The sequence below is a fragment of the Thrips palmi genome, unplaced genomic scaffold (genome assembly GCF_012932325.1).
Source record: "Thrips palmi isolate BJ-2018 unplaced genomic scaffold, TpBJ-2018v1 HiC_scaffold_8, whole genome shotgun sequence".
In the NCBI taxonomy this organism is placed as follows: Eukaryota; Metazoa; Arthropoda; class Insecta; order Thysanoptera; family Thripidae; genus Thrips; species Thrips palmi.
Genome location: NW_023144635.1, coordinates 6873660 through 6888466, shown reverse-complemented (window position 1 = coordinate 6888466; position 14807 = coordinate 6873660). Strand labels below are relative to the sequence as shown.

The 14807-nt window shown below is 49.9% G+C and overlaps 4 protein-coding genes across 5 annotated transcripts; 2 read left to right on the top strand and 2 right to left on the bottom strand.

Moving 5' to 3' along the window:
- Positions 1-2825, bottom strand: LOC117653370 (isocitrate dehydrogenase [NAD] subunit beta, mitochondrial). Its single transcript, XM_034399004.1, has 9 exons — positions 2705-2825; positions 2107-2181; positions 1919-2020; positions 1717-1833; positions 1406-1612; positions 1143-1307; positions 827-1036; positions 595-750; positions 1-520 (listed from the first exon to the last, which is right to left on the bottom strand). Exons 1-9 carry the CDS (start codon positions 2744-2746, stop codon positions 446-448), a joined length of 1149 nt encoding a protein of 382 aa, XP_034254895.1. The 5' UTR covers positions 2747-2825; the 3' UTR covers positions 1-445.
- A 20-nt stretch (positions 2826-2845) lies between these two features.
- On the top strand, positions 2846-4677 carry LOC117653371 (transmembrane protein 50B). The gene is made up of 4 exons (XM_034399006.1): positions 2846-3072; positions 3286-3392; positions 3466-3626; positions 3748-4677. Exons 1-4 carry the CDS (start codon positions 2965-2967, stop codon positions 3852-3854), a joined length of 483 nt encoding a protein of 160 aa, XP_034254897.1. The 5' UTR covers positions 2846-2964; the 3' UTR covers positions 3855-4677.
- Positions 4678-4801: 124 nt separating this feature from the next.
- LOC117653367 (translation factor GUF1 homolog, mitochondrial) lies at positions 4802-8068 on the top strand. 2 transcript variants are annotated; one of them, XM_034399002.1, is made up of 12 exons: positions 4802-5034; positions 5259-5490; positions 5570-5720; positions 5809-5999; positions 6092-6381; positions 6471-6710; positions 6788-6915; positions 7009-7146; positions 7234-7451; positions 7547-7675; positions 7755-7838; positions 7911-8068. In XM_034399002.1, the coding sequence occupies exons 1-12, from the start codon at positions 4907-4909 to the stop codon at positions 8034-8036; spliced, it is 2055 nt and encodes a 684-aa protein (XP_034254893.1). In that variant the 5' UTR covers positions 4802-4906; the 3' UTR covers positions 8037-8068. The 2 variants fall into 2 exon arrangements, with proteins under 2 accessions (XP_034254893.1, XP_034254892.1); XM_034399001.1 differs by having other exon boundaries at positions 4803-5049.
- On the bottom strand, positions 8034-10792 carry LOC117653369 (venom carboxylesterase-6-like). Its single transcript, XM_034399003.1, has 10 exons — positions 10416-10792; positions 10200-10343; positions 9938-10118; positions 9675-9869; positions 9378-9595; positions 9130-9307; positions 8851-9047; positions 8611-8740; positions 8405-8537; positions 8034-8326 (listed from the first exon to the last, which is right to left on the bottom strand). The coding sequence occupies exons 1-10, from the start codon at positions 10761-10763 to the stop codon at positions 8086-8088; spliced, it is 1965 nt and encodes a 654-aa protein (XP_034254894.1). The 5' UTR covers positions 10764-10792; the 3' UTR covers positions 8034-8085.
- Positions 10793-14807: the final 4015 nt, after the last annotated feature.

The following is a 14807-nucleotide window of genomic DNA, read 5'->3' as shown; positions in this document are numbered from 1 at the left end:
TTAACAAGAGGAGCGCTGCTGCTTTTATTGCTTCAATCGTTTTTAATAACATTTCTAATGACAATATGTAAAGTTTGTGTACATTCACTTACAACAACAAACAATAACACTCCATAAAAAATGAATGACATAAGACATACATAAAGCGCACAGCGCTACAGTTTAATTAACCAATGAAATACAAATCACAATACCGGGTAGGCGCAAGCCTGAAATTGACTAGGCACAGCAAAGTATTAGGTTTCATTTCATAGCCAGCAAGTGTCTTATAGGAAGATAAAACTTAAACTCCATTATAAAGGCGAGGATTCGAATCAAATTAATAAATACTAATAAATAAAATTTCAATACTGTTTGAAAAAAGTAAAATGGAGTCACAATATGAACAAAAAGTCATATTTTACAAGGTGGGACATAATATCAACCTAATCACTTCATGCTAGGTTTAACGTAGATTGTTAATAATAGCATAGGTGAATTCTTGGGTAGTAGCTTGCCCGCCCAAGTCTTTGGTACGAACCTGCAGAAGATGAAAAGAATTAAATTAAATGAAACTTGAAGTCTAATCCAAACGTACCAAAACAATAGGCTTACCTTTCCACCCTTCAGAACCTTGTCGATAGAACCTCGGAGCATGTCTCCATAAAAGCGTAGATTAACATGATTCAGCATTTTGGCAGCACACAACAGCATGGCAGTGGGGTTTGCCACATTCTTGCCCACAGCTTGGGCAAATGTGTGCCGTGCACCCTGTTGCATTGAAAATTTTGACATTAGCCAACAATCAAACTTTCGATAACTACTCCAATCGAGTCGAGAAACTTACAGGCTCAAAGACCACACACTCTGCGCTGTAACTGGCGCCACCAACAACACCAGCTCCACCAACCAGGCCACAGGCCAGGTTATCCAAAATGTTACCATACAAATTAGGAAGCACCATTACATCAAACTGATGAGGGCTTGACACCATCTGCATGGTACAATTGTCCACAATCATAGCCTCAAACTCGATTTTAGGGTACAACTTAGCAATCTGCAAAACAGTGCACATGATTAAGGAACATAGGTAAAGACGTAACAAATTTTACTAAGAGAAAACAAAAACACAAAAAACAACAACACATCAAGTGAAAGCTTACATCTCGACAGCTCTTCAAAAACAAGCCATCACCAAGTTTCATGATGTTGGCCTTGTGTACAGCTGTGACCTTCTTACGACCGTTCTTGGTAGCATAATCAAATGCAAACTTAGCGATCCTCTCAGATTTAGCTCTTGTCACAATCTTCAGGCATTCAACAACACCCTAAAATCAAAGAAAGGATATATGAATCCACAGTTTATCATAAGAAATGCTAAGACCGATACTGTCTGCTCCCAATAGTCTTTTTTTTAAAAACAAACCTTGACGCTCTCATGCTCTAGAGCCGAGTATTCACCCTCTGTCATCTCACGGATGATGATGGTGTCGATGTTTTGGTGCCTGCTCTTAACGCCCGGCAGAGACTTCACATGTACAACATTAGCATACAGATCAAGAGTACGCCGAAGCTTCATGTTCAGTGTCTGCAGCTCACCAACGTTGGAGTAGTCAGGTGACGCCAATACACCCTGCAAATGCAACAGTCTAGAGTAAGTGTAGGGTAACATTTAAAAAAAATAAAAATTACAGGACAATTATGATTCTTGACAGCTATTCATAGCATCAATCTCACCTTCAGACAAATGCCATTTTTAGTAATAGAGTTGGTGACTTGATCCAGGGTGGCACTGAGAGTTGGATTTACTTCAGAAAAGAAGAAGGGTTCAAAGTCAACAGGAACACCAGCAGCCTGTGGAGAAAACAAAATTAACAGTTACACAAAGCAAAGTAGGGCAGGTACAGCTCAAACGCTCAGTGCACTTCTCCAGTCATACTTTGAATACTTCTTGAACTGAATGTACAAGCTCGGGGCCGACACCATCTCCTGGAATGAGGGTGCATGTTGTACGTCCCTCAGGTTTTGAGACTTCAGCTTGCTGGAAAATCCAAGAGAAAAATCATGCATGTTACCTTACTATCGGCTCCTGTTCCCACCATCGAGTGAGATCATGCTCATACTTACAATGAAAGCCGGTGGTGAAGAATGAATTAACCGGTTGCAAGGAGCTGCACACGCTGCGGGCACATTGTGAGCAACCTAGGCAAAAATAATGGGGGAAAATTAGAGGACTGGGCTGAGAGATAAAAATAAGGAAAGACTTTCTTCCAAACCTATCGTCTCAGATAGATCAATAAATAAATATTTTGAGATCCTGGAAATTAACAGTGAGAGTGACAAGAACGATTGCGTATAATGCTGGTAAATACAGAAAATGGTGAGCTACGACCTAGTGAATGGCCAAGAAGGGGACCTAACCTCACGCACTTGAGAGGACGAGAGTACAGCTGATTGCAGGCGCCAATGGCATTGCAAAATCAGTAGAAAGATGCAGGTAGACGAGATGATAGATTATGTGTATAGAACAAATAGGATGACAAGCCATTTGACAGGAAAAAGGGTAGAGGGAAAAAAAAAGACTTCAGCTACACAGAGGGGTACTGCACTCAGGGACAAGTCGAAACGAATTGATGTCATGACAACTCATGAATACTTTCAAATTTCGCGTTCAAAGTAATAATAGCTTAAGCTGTACCAGCAAAATAGGTAGACATAAATTTACCTTTGATAAAACACACCACAAATTCTTATTCCAGAGCGCCATGGTTTCTTTGGTCCCGCAGACTGCAACGAAAGGACACAGGAGCCCTCTAGTGGCGGAAAAGGGTACTAAAATGAATGAAAAACAAAAGACAAAGGTGAGTCTCGAACCTCGACTGTCGATCTCTGACAGTTTTCTTGTCGTGGTTTGGTTGGTCGTCCTCTTGTTGGTGTTATTGTGATTGACAGATTTTCTCAGTTACCGACAGCTAGCCGCCCACCATGGGGAATTTCGGGAGTTGCTTGGACAATGTAAACATCCCGCCTTGCGTTTGGTTTGCCGGGGGAGAGAAGCGAAATGCTGTAGCCTCAATGGTCGCTGGAACTCTGGTAAGTGACTCAGCTTCAGGTCCTTTATTTTGGGATTCCGGTTTTGGTATTTTCCATTTTCTCTGCCCTACTTGTTTCCTAGCTAGGTCTATCTTTCACCGATCAATTGATATCATTGCTTCGTGCCTTGTTTTAATTTCATGGTGGTACCTGAGGATGTTTACCTTTCATGGAATGAGTTCACTAAGTAATTTCTTTTGTTTTTGTCCACAGTTTTTCATGGGCTGGTGGTTCATTATTGATGCTCAATCAGTATACCCTAAATACATGTCCCATGCATACCATGTTTGCGGAGTTTTTGGAACTCTGTCTCTCTTCATGTAAGTCATGTCAAATCTTTGAACGGAAGCTATTAATTATGACAATGTTATTTAAACATTCTCATTTTTTCAGGATCAATGCTGTATCAAATGCTCAATTAAGGGGTGATGCGTACAATGGTGGATTTTGTGGTCCAAGAGGGGCAAGATTGTGGCTGTTCCTAGGCTTCGTTATGGGCTTTGGTTCTGTCATAGCATCATGCTGGATTCTATTTGCAAACTTCGTAAATAATGGTGAGTTGTTCCTTTTGCATTTCATAAATATACAATGTTTTCATTGAAACTGGTTTCTCTAATTAATCATTAATTTTGTTGGTGATCTCCATTAATATTCATTTGTACTCTCCCTTGCCAGATCAAATTAAAGCCAACTGGCCAGGATTTGCACTCTTCTTCCAAAACATTTTTATTTTCATGGGCTCCCTCATCTACAAGTTTGGAAGAGTTGAAGACCAATTTTGAGAAGATAGGGTTTCCATGATTTATGCCACAATCCGTTAGGCATTGAGCACGAGCTGTGTGGTCCAGTAAGCTTTTCTTTTAACTAGTTCTGGTTTTTTATTTTTTATCTTGAAAATTTTATCTGCTTGTGGCTTTACCTGTACTTTCTTAGTAATCACTACATTTAGCTTGCCAGCAGTCTCGTGCTCAGTCATGGAACCCCTTAAGTAAATCAGGAAACATATTTAACTATCACTTAGAAATCCTGTGTTTCATAATCAACTTTAATATTTTCAACAACATTCTTTTGATAGGACACCAGTGTGATATATAATAACATACATTTTGTTTACTATTTTATATTTATTACCTCAATTTATTTTACTGTAAGAAAGTTATGTAATGAGTTATGGTGGTGACTTAATTAATGTTTTTCATCTTCTTTTCAAGAAGTAGCTTTGGCACCATTTCATACCAGATAAATCTCACAAAGTGTATTCTCCTTTACTGTTTGTATTAATAACTGCGCAACTTTTTTTTACTGAATCATTGTGATTTTATTGGAACAAATATTGAGAGGTTAAGCACAATATTGGCTGCTATGAAATACTTCCCATGGTCAATTTATCTTTGTGTTTTTGAAGTTTTCTGTTATTGTTGAGAATAAAAAAAAGAAACAAACTTGGCAACTGGGAGGCTGTCGAAAGCTTGTACCGTGGTCAATACAAAGCTTGCACCTTGTTCACTAGTTTGAGATTTTGTGGATTAGATTGTTTGAAATTCAATGAGACTGTATACTTGTAAGTACTAAAATTACAATCGAATAAAAGATTCAATTTTGAACCATCATGCATTTCATCATTCGCTTTATGAAAAGTCCGTTTCCCTTGACTCTCGGAGGGCCTGGCTGGAATGACTGGAATTCACCAGCAATCACACATTCAAACGTTCCCGCGTCCAGCATACCAAACAAGCAGAAGCAGACGACGTCTGAGATGAGAAATTGGGAGGTCTTGTGTTTTGTTAACTTGGACAGTTAATTTTTGAAACAAAATGTTTTTAAAGCTGTTATCATGATACGACAGTTTTCCAAAATTTCACAAGGTGTACGAACGTTGAAATTCCAACAAACAAACCCCATATCAAGTTGGAATGGGTTGTGTTACCATCCTATACAACACTGTGAGATACCACATTTAAGGTTAGGTCTTCCAAGGTATGTAGTAGCGACACCAGTTTTCTTTTTTTTTTTTCGATTTTTCTTTGGTTTTCCTCGATGAAGAGTGCATTTATTTTATTATGAAAATTTGTTCAAACGTAGATCTAAACTTTATCTCAGCCCTTTTGTAAATGTGAACACTGGTGACTGCCTGTTGGGCCGGGTGCGTTATCAGCTTTTTAATATTTCTTTTGATGTATCTCTAGATTCTTCAGCCATGACGGTCCACATTATTCTAAATCTGATGACCCCAACGAAGTGCCCCTGAGTGATATCCCTGTCAGTCACATACGTAACTTTTGCATTATTGCTCATGTCGATCATGGTAAAAGCACGCTCGCAGATAGGCTCCTAGAATTCACTGGAGCATGGAGCCCATCAGAACACCAAGGCCAGCCAGGGGCTGGAAAAACACAGCAAGTCTTGGACAAACTTCAGGTTGGTTTCAGAGGTAGAGAATTTACAAATTTAAATTAATCTCTTGTGGGTCACTGTTGAATCTGTCTTTTCTGGCCAGGTGGAACAGGAACGTGGGATTACAGTCAAAGCCCAAACTGCTTCTCTGCGATACACTCACAATAATGAAGAGTTCCTGCTGAATTTGATTGATACACCTGGTCATGTCGACTTTTCAAATGAAGTGTCGCGTTCATTGGCTGTGTGTCAGGGTGAGTCAGATATGCCTCTATGAGCATTTTTCGATTCTTCTGCTGCTGAAATTAGAATTTTGAATAATTTGCAATGGCATTCATTCAGGAGTCATATTACTAGTGGATGCAAATGAAGGGGTTCAAGCTCAAACTGTGGCTAATTTCTATTTAGCCTTTACTAGAGAGCTTGCAGTTATTCCTGTTCTTAATAAATGTGATCTGAAGGCTGCAGATCCTGAATGGGCTGCCGGACAGCTTGAAAACCTTTTTGATATCGATCCTAAAACTGTTCTGAAGGTGGGTGATGGTCTATTGATCATAGCGATGTAGATGATAGTTTTTCTGTTGCCGGTACTCTGTGAGGATTTCCCGTTTCCTTCATTTTTCAGATTTCTGCAAAGACTGGAATGGGAGTGGATGACGTACTGACTGCTATTGTAGAAAGAATTCCTCCACCCCAAGTAGATCGAGAGGCACCATGCAGGGCTCTTGTGTTTGATGGGTGGTTTGATCGTTTCAGAGGATTTTTGACAATGCTTTATGTTGTTGATGGATCTCTGAAAGTGAATGATGAAATTTATCTCACTTTGCCTGGTGAACTTGACGATAAATTGAAAAAGAAGTATATTGTTAAAGGTTTGGGACTCTTACAACCAATGGAGGAAAAGACTGACCTCTTGTAAGTAATTGTAATTTCTTTTCAAAATAAGGAGCAACAACTACAACTCGCGTGTTTCTCTGATTAAACAATTCCATTTCTCTTTTCAGAAATGCTGGACAAGTTGGGTTCATGTTTTGCAATGTCCGTTCAGCAAGTGAGGCAACACTAGGTAGTACAGTTCATAGATGCAAAGATGCAGTGACACCATTGACTGCATTTCCCCCTGCTCATCCCATGGTGTATGCTGGACTTTATCCTATTGACCAATCCCAGTTTCAAGCACTACGAATTGCTTTAGACAAGTTACTGATAAATGATTCTGGAGTAACAATGGAAACTGAGACAAGGTGCCTACTTTTGCTCTCTGCTGACATAAAAATTTTGACTTGAATGTGTCTCTTTACTTGAATTTATTTGGTTTCAGTGCTGCACTTGGTACTGGTTTTCGTTTGGGATTTCTAGGCCTCCTTCATATGGAAGTGTTCAGTCAAAGGCTCGCACAAGAATTTGGTACTGAAACTATTGCAACAGCTCCTAGTGTTCGCTACAAAAGTAATAATAATGATTTTTCTTACATTTTCCTTGACAGAAATGTGTTTTTTGTATTATTTATTGACTTATTCTTTGATTGTATTTTATTTCTAGTGAAAATATTCGGAGAGAAATCCATCAAGAAGTACGGTGGAGACACTATCGTTGTTTCTAATGCTGCTGACATGCCAGATGGGGGTATCATAAAAGAAATGTTTGAGCCAGTAGTCAATGCGACCATTATTACTCCAGGTTTTATTTTCGTCTCCAATTAGAATTTTTTTTGGTATTTAAAAATTTGTTCATAATCTTTGATTTTGGTTGTTTTACTCTTACTAGATTCTTATATTGGCCCGATTGTAAAACTGTGCTGTGAGCGTCGAGGAAGAGAGTCATCTTCACCGACATCTATTGATAGCAAAAGAGTTATGCTGAGGTATATCTTACCTCTAAATGAAGTTGTTATGGATTTCCATGACACACTAAAATCTCTATCATCGGGTTATGCTAGTTTTGACTATGAGGAGCATGGATATGAGCCCACAATGCTTAGCAAGGTACAGTATACTGCATTTTAATAGGTTACCTTCAGTTGGGAATTTTAAATATTTTTTTTAGATTTATGTATTAATTTTACTATGTGTTTATGTAGGTGGACATTCTTTTGAATGGCATTCCAGTCCAGGAATTGAGTGTCATTGTTCATGACAGCAAAGTAAGAGAGGAAGGGCGGAGATTAGTGGAAAAACTTTGTGAAATTATCCCCAGAGAACAGTTTCCGGTAGGGTCAAAGGACATGCTGAACTTGATTCTAGAACATTCTTAAACTCTCAGTTTTAAATGATTTAAATGATTTACAGATTGCTGTTCAATCTTATACACGAGGAAAAATTATTGCTCGAGGAAATATTAAACCTTACAGAAAAGATGTTACAGCTAAATTGGTGAGTTATTTGTATTTATGCACTCTGCTACCAAACCATTGCCACTATTTAACTTTTACCAATCTTTTTCAGTATGGAGGAGATGTAACACGCCGAAGAAAGTTACTAGCCAGACAGAAGGAGGGAAAAGAGAGACTCAAGATGGTTGCTAACATAGGTTTACCAAGAGATACATTCATCAAGCTTTTAAAAAAATAATTTGTAAAAAAAAAATATTTTAATTAATAAAAGTATAAAAAAATCACTATCACAGTTCATCCTTGGTTGATTCGATCTTTTTATCCTCCTCCATTTCACTCTCATGAGCAAGCAAGGACCTCAATTCTTCATAAATTGAATCCCAAAGTGCCATTCGCTCTGAATAAAAATCACGTTCCATCATAGAAAGTTTCCCATTAAGGCCCACTTCAACAAATGAAAAATTTGCTCCCTGAGCTACAGGCCATTCCAAATAGTCCAGCTCTTCCTCTTTTTCTGGAGTGGGATCCCTGAAAGACCAAAAAATATAAAAGCCAACAGACACAGCTTAATTTTCACTGATTGTTGTGAAACAACGATGAACTTACTCAGTGGTAACAAAGTTGGAAATAAGCCTTATCAATTTTTTAGACACAGGTATTTCCTCTTTAGTTAATTTTGACTTCTCGTTTGCAAATATTGCTGGAAACACAAGCTCAGCATCTGTTCCTAAAGGAACACCTGTAAAAAGAATTTTAAAAATTAAATCAAAACTATTTATTTTTTGCATTGATTACATTTTTTCTATTCTTACCTAGCACACGTGTAGTGTCCTCATGTCTATCAAAACCAAATCGATAGACCAGTGATAAGGATCTCTTAGCAGCGGACTGCAGAACAACTGTCCTATACAAACCATAGTTGTACAGCGCATCTGATGTTAGCTAAAGAAAACACGTGAAACAAACAAAATTAAAATTTTGCACTCTAAACTGATCTTTGCAACACAAATCAGCGTAACTAACACGATACAGAAATAGCTGTCTGTACTCACGTCGATGAGCCCCGACAGCGTGCCCAGGCTCACGGACTGGTTGCCGGGCAGATAGTGGTCCCGCAGCCGCTGCGCCGCGTTGCGCTGCCACTCGGGCCCCGCCGCCTGCACCGCGTGCCGCAGGCCCAGGTAGTCCCAGAGCGTGTCCTCGAAGTTCTCGTTGAGCTTCTGCAGCAAACCCCTGAACACCATCAGCTCTGCGCACCGAAACAGAAAGAAACATTCCCGTCAACACGTGCCCGGGGTAGCGGCCGCGGAGGACGCGAGCTCGGAACTCACGCAGCGCGTGCGGCAGGCCGTCGTGCGTCGTCACCCCTGCCACCCAGGTCTTGGGGGACAGCCCGCGCGCCCCGGACTTGAGCGTGTCCTCGGGCGGGGTGATCATGAAGGGCCGGTTGTGGCCGTCGAAGCGCTCCACGCTCGGCACGAAGGGGAAGGACAGGTCTGAGTGCCAGTCCTGCAGAAAGGGGCCGTCAGCAAGTCAGCACACTGGTTTAGCGGTGGGGGCGGGACGGCGCGAATCGTACCAGCACTCTCTCGCTGGCCCGGACGACGGCCTCGGCCGGCTTGGTGCGGAGGCAGCGCACCACGTCGGCGGCCTTGACGTGCTCGTCCGCGACGCCGGTCTTGACACAGCCCAGCAGGCGGCCCAGCTTGAGGGCGCGCCGCGTGGCCTCCGCCGCGGGCAGCACGGCCCAGGGCGCCAGCGCGCTGCCGGACAGCGACAGCGTCTGCTGGAACAAGTCTGCGGCCAGCGGCGAGTAAGAAGCAAGAAGCTCATGCAGGTTCAGAAAGGCCGTTCGCGTCAAGGGGGCAGCACTTGCTTGGTTCGCTGGAGGACAGCGGGCTGAGGGCGTGCAGGTGCGCCGCCGCCCCGCCCGCCTGGAAGCCGCCCAGGGTCACGTGGCCGGGGTGGCCGCCGAACTCGGCGATGTGGCTGTGCACGAAGGACAGGACCGTGAAGATGTCCTTCATGCCCGCGTTGCCCACCGCGGGGTGCTCGCCGACGCTCAGGAAGCCTGGAGCAACAGGTCTGGGGTTAGAGTACCGTCGTCGGATGGACTGTCAGAGCGGGCAAGCTGCTCACCTAGCGCGTTGAGGCGGTAGTTGGGCACCACGAGCACGATGTCGTTGTCGTCCATGAAGCGCTCCGGGCCCACGTCGTCGAAGGAGCCGGAGCCATGCTGGAAGTTGCCGCCGTGCAGCCACACCAGGACGGAGCGCAGGCGCGGCACCAGCTCCTCCACCGGCACGGAAGTGTCCTGCGTCTACCGAAGGCGAAGAGCAGCGGTTACTCAGCACTCTCGGCCTGCACGTCGCCAGCGAGGGCCAAGGCGAACCGCACTCACTTGGTGGGTGTAGATGTTGAGGTAGAGGCAGTCCTCGTCGCCCTCGTACTGCCGCTCGGGGTAGGTGAGCTGCGGACACTTGGGCCCGTCTTGGACGCACTCTCGCACCCCCTGCCAGGCCTTCTCCTTGAGGCGCCGCGGGAACTGCAGGCGGAAGGGGAACGGGCGTCACGACCTTTGCCGTCACTCTCACTCACACCGCGACGAGCCACGAACCTTGAAGCGGAGGTCGCCGACGGGGGGCTCCGCGTAGGGGATGCCGAGGTACGCGAAGTACTGCCGTCCGCCGGCAGAGGTCAGCACCTTCCCCCTGACGCGGCCACCCCAAGTATCCAGCACCGGGGCCTCGGTTGGCAGCGTCGGCGTCGAGGCCACGCTGTCGTTCACGCCCTCCCCGTCGTCGTCAAAGCTCAAGTCCCACTCGTCGTCGTCGTCCTCGTCCCAGTCGTCCTCCTCCTCGACGCCATCCTCGTACTCGTCCACGCTGGTGTCGGTGTTGGCGCTCGTGACCGCGATGGCCGCGGCGGCCAGCAGCAGCAGCAGCGCCGCCTTGGAGGGCGTCATGTCGTCCCGGCCGGCTCGCCGTGTGGCCGTGCGGCAAGCCGTGCGGCTGGTACTATCAGCCGGCTTGGCCGGGCTTATCGCGCCCATCGACGCCGTCCCTGTCCTCCCCGCGTCCTTCGCGCCAGCCCGCCAGCCCGCCGGCCGCGTCCTTATCGCCCAGGGACCTCTCCTCCCGCCCGCCCCCGCCCCGCCCGCACCGACATGCCGATACCGGGCAACACACCGCCGTGTCGAGTTCTTCTGCTTCCTTCGCCAACAGAAAGCGCCTGGGAGGTAGGCATCCCGGATGCAGGAGCGCCGGTGGGTTGCCTACCCTGGGCTTTGCGGGCGCTTGAGGCCGCCTGGGAGGTAGGCCGTCGGAACACAGGAGTGCCGGCGGGTTGCCTACCCTGGGGTTTGCGGGCGCTCGAGGCCGTCGGAACACAGGAGTGTCGGCGGGTTGCCTACCCTGGAGTTGGCGGGCGCTCGAGGCCGCCTGGAAGGTAGGCCGTCGGACGACAGGAGTGCCGGCGGGTTGCCTACCGCGGAGTTGGCGGGCGTTACCCCCTGCTCCCCGCCGCACCGGCCGCCGGCCGGCTGCATGCTGTCTCGTCGTCCGGAAGGGGGCTGCCAGGCTGCCTTCCGACTTGGCTGTCCGGCCGCTAGAGGGCGCGCGGTGGCGCGGTGCGGCGGTGCGACGGCGCCACCCTCCGCCGCGCTGGAACCGCTGGAACTGGAACTCGCCAGTACAGTTTTGGTTGCGCCGCGCCGGCAAGCGGGCAACAGGCAAGCCAGCCTCGCGAGCCGCGCTGCCTGCACCCTGCGGCTTTCGGCACTCGCACGTGTCTGGCCGCGACGGCTCGGCGACGCCGCGCCGCACTCCCCGCACCCGATGCACCGCGAGCCCCTCTAGTCCGTCCTCGGGACCCCCGTCTCCCCGACTCCCCCGCGCCGCCATGCCCGTCGCGTGGCCGCCGCACCGCGAGGCCTAGTTCGCGCACCGCGGACGCCGTCTTCGCGCGGGACCTCGCCACGCACTGCTTGATGGTGATGCCCGACGACGACGTCCTCGCCCGTCGCCGTGGCGGAGGAGTGCAATCCTCTAACCGGCCCGGCGGGCCATGAGCCGGACTCGGCCACAGCCTCCACTGCGTCCTCTGCGTCCCGCGCCAAGGTGAACTCTTCTGCTCTGCGCGGGAATGAAACATTCAGGCTGTCGATAAAAACAAAAAGCCGAAGCGCTGTGTCCACCGCGGCTAGGCATGCCAGCCGCAAACAAAAAGAGCAGATATTTTTTTTGTGGCTCGCCTGCCTCGCCGGCAGTTGGAGCGCCGAGGGTCTCGCGCATTGAGTGCAGGGCTGCAACACTGAAGGCCCCACACGGCCCACGGCCCAAAGGCCCGGCCCTCCGGCCTCGCCCGCCACTTTATTGTGAGCAATAAAAGAAATGAGTCGACGCTGCAGCTTTCCCACACGAGCCTGTCAATCCACGCTTCGCTTCGCCAGCTTCGCCACCAGGTGGCGCGCCTCACACCTCGCCTCGCGCCTTTTCCCGCCCTTCTCCGCCTCCATTCCACGCGTGGGGAAACGACCGCTCGGCCGAGCACTTGGCCGTCGGAACCCTCTCGCCCGAAGTTGGCCGGGATGGTCGGGATGGCGAACGGGTCGCTATAAACGCTCGTTACGATGTTGTTAGCCCGGGTTGGGTTGATCGATGCGGATCGGAAGCAACTTTCTTTCTCATTGTGTGCCAGGCCGGCGCGACCACCCGTCCGCGCGACAGTGCAAACAACGCGCGGTTCCGCCTTGGCCTCCTTGGAAATAACTCAGCGGCTGACACGGCCGCCCCACTTCCACCTACGCCAACCCTTCGCAGTGTGCCGTGCGCCGCAGTACGCACACCTCCAGCCCCATTTGTCTGATGAATATGCCTCGCCGCCGCGACACGACGACTACGACGACGACGTCGGCGGGGTGGTGGTGGTGGTGGCGGCGGCGTCGGGTCTCGGGTGCGAGGAGGGCGCCCCTCCCAGGCGATTGGCTCGTGCAGTCCAAAGGCCCCGCCGATGAGACCGATGCGTGGCTGTGAGCCAGCGTGGCTTGCCTGCTGTACTCCTTGATCAGATTAGAGTCGAGTATTGTTCACGACCCCGCCGCACCCCGCCTCGCCCCGCCGGCAAAGAGAAGATCCATCACTCCGGGAGGGGATGATAGGGGGCCGTGCGCTCGGGCGGACCGACATAAGCTGTTGGGTGTCGACAGCCAGCCAGCAGCAAGCAGCCCGTCGGGTCGCGGCCATCGCTGGGGCTGTCTGAAAGAGCTCCCGGCCTGCCCCTGGCCCGCCCCCGGCCTGCCCCACGGACTTGGCTCGGCCTCCGCGAGGATCGCAAAGGAGCCTTCCCAATCCGGCCGTTCCAGCGGCTCCAGCCGCTCCAGTCCGTTGTTGCCCCCGCACCTTGATCGCCTTAAGACTTTGAGCACTTCTGCTTCGGCCCCGCTACCTGGCTGCTGCTGCTGCTGTTGCTGCTGCTGTTGTCGTCGGCCAACTTCTCGGCTGCGTGACGATTACAGTGTCCACGCCACGGCGGCCAGGCTAGGCCAGCACTGGTGAAAGAAAGGCATTAAAATTATGCCCTTAAAGGGCGTAAACGATTTACGCCTTTAAAGGGCATAAATCGTTAATGCCTTTGGGAAGGGCATTAAAATTTTGCTTGAAATTCCTATACCATTTACGCCCTTTCCAAGGGCATAAACGATTTATGCCCTTGCAAGGGCGTAAAAGAGTATTTATGCCCTTAAGGGCGTAATTTTTATGCCTTTGTTTTACCAGTGAGGCCGGGCGGCTTCCGCGAAATGGAGGGCGGAGCGGTTCGCTCGGCTTGGCTCGGCTTCGCTTCATCGCGCTGGATCTGTAATTAGCACCCCCACCCCTCCGTTCGTGTCGCGTCAGACTCCTCAAATGACAGGGTGGCCGTCGGGCCGCTGGGCCCGGCCCGGCCCCGCCCGGCCCGGCCAGGAGGGTGTACAGGAAGTCCATTATATTCCCGCGCAACCACTGCATGTTGGCGCGGCGGCGCGGCGCCAGGGACGTGTCGGGATGATAAATAAAACAGAGAATCAAGCCGGACAAAGGGAGCCGACGCAGTGCTCACTGTTTCACATTCGCAACAATTTCGGCCGTTTATTAAATTTCGATCCGCCTGCACCGCTCTGCCAACCCGTGGCGCCGTCTCTCTCGCACCTTCGCGGCACGCCCCGTGAGAGCGACGGGGACGGAGCGATGCGAAAGCACTGCTCGGAATGGGCCGCCTGGTTGCGCTAGGGTGCGCCCGGGTGCGCCTGGCTGCTTTGGCGGTGCAGGAGGGCAAGCAAAGCTCCCACAGCCTTGGCCCGGCCCGGCCCGGCCCGCGTAATGGAATTGCCTTATCAGATTCGCAGCGAGTGAATTCTGCGGTTGTGGATCAGACCCGCCCGCCTCCCCTCGCCTCCCCGCCTTGGTCATGCACTGCTTGGCCACCTGGGCGTTGCTGCTCCTCTGTGCTGACCGCCGCATCCCCATCCCCTCGGCGGCGGGGCCGCCCGGGCCGGAGTGGCGGTCGCCGCAGGCCGGCCCCCTCCCCCTGCCCCTCCCCCTCCCCCTCCCCCTCCCCCTGCCCGTTCCGTCGGGCTGGCTGGGTCAGGTCAGGCCCGCATCGCACGACGGCCGCGGGGCGCCTTTTTTTGCTGAATCCGTTGCTGAAGGAAAAGTAGCGGAACAGAATCATTTGTCAGAGCGCGCCGCCTCCTGACGGCCAGGTGGAAAACAAGGCCCGCCTGCGTCGTGGCGGGGCCAAGGTCGCACTCGCCGCGCACGCCGCGCGCAACGACGGCGAACCAAGTGCGAACGCCCAGCCCACGCCCACGCCCACCCTGAGGTTCTATGTAATGACCAGCGGGCTGCAGGCGGGGCTGACCCACGGCAAGCCGCAGCGCGCCGCAGCGCCCCGGGCCGGGTTGTCGACCTGGTCGCCGACCGCGCCAAGGACCGGGCCGGGGCCGGCAGGGCCGCCAGTTAGCACGCACTGG

Coding starts and splice junctions, on each gene's coding strand:
- LOC117653370 (XM_034399004.1), bottom strand. CDS start 2,746: ATGGCGCTCTGGAATAAGAATTTGTGGTGTGTTTTATCAAAG. Junction 2,021..2,106: donor CTTCACCACCGGCTTTCATT/GTAAGTATGAGC, acceptor TGGATTTTCCAG/CAAGCTGAAGTCTCAAAACC. Junction 1,037..1,142: donor TTTTGAAGAGCTGTCGAGAT/GTAAGCTTTCAC, acceptor ACTGTTTTGCAG/ATTGCTAAGTTGTACCCTAA.
- LOC117653371 (XM_034399006.1), top strand. CDS start 2,965: ATGGGGAATTTCGGGAGTTGCTTGGACAATGTAAACATCCCGCCTTGC. Junction 3,073..3,285: donor CAATGGTCGCTGGAACTCTG/GTAAGTGACTCA, acceptor TTTTGTCCACAG/TTTTTCATGGGCTGGTGGTT. Junction 3,393..3,465: donor GGAACTCTGTCTCTCTTCAT/GTAAGTCATGTC, acceptor TCATTTTTTCAG/GATCAATGCTGTATCAAATG.
- LOC117653367 (XM_034399001.1), top strand. CDS start 4,907: ATGATACGACAGTTTTCCAAAATTTCACAAGGTGTACGAACGTTGAAA. Junction 5,050..5,258: donor TTAAGGTTAGGTCTTCCAAG/GTATGTAGTAGC, acceptor ATGTATCTCTAG/ATTCTTCAGCCATGACGGTC. Junction 6,000..6,091: donor ATCCTAAAACTGTTCTGAAG/GTGGGTGATGGT, acceptor TTCATTTTTCAG/ATTTCTGCAAAGACTGGAAT.
- LOC117653369 (XM_034399003.1), bottom strand. CDS start 10,763: ATGACGCCCTCCAAGGCGGCGCTGCTGCTGCTGCTGGCCGCCGCGGCC. Junction 10,344..10,415: donor TCGGCGACCTCCGCTTCAAG/GTTCGTGGCTCG, acceptor TTCCGCCTGCAG/TTCCCGCGGCGCCTCAAGGA. Junction 8,741..8,850: donor CGCTGTCGGGGCTCATCGAC/GTGAGTACAGAC, acceptor TGTTTTCTTTAG/CTAACATCAGATGCGCTGTA.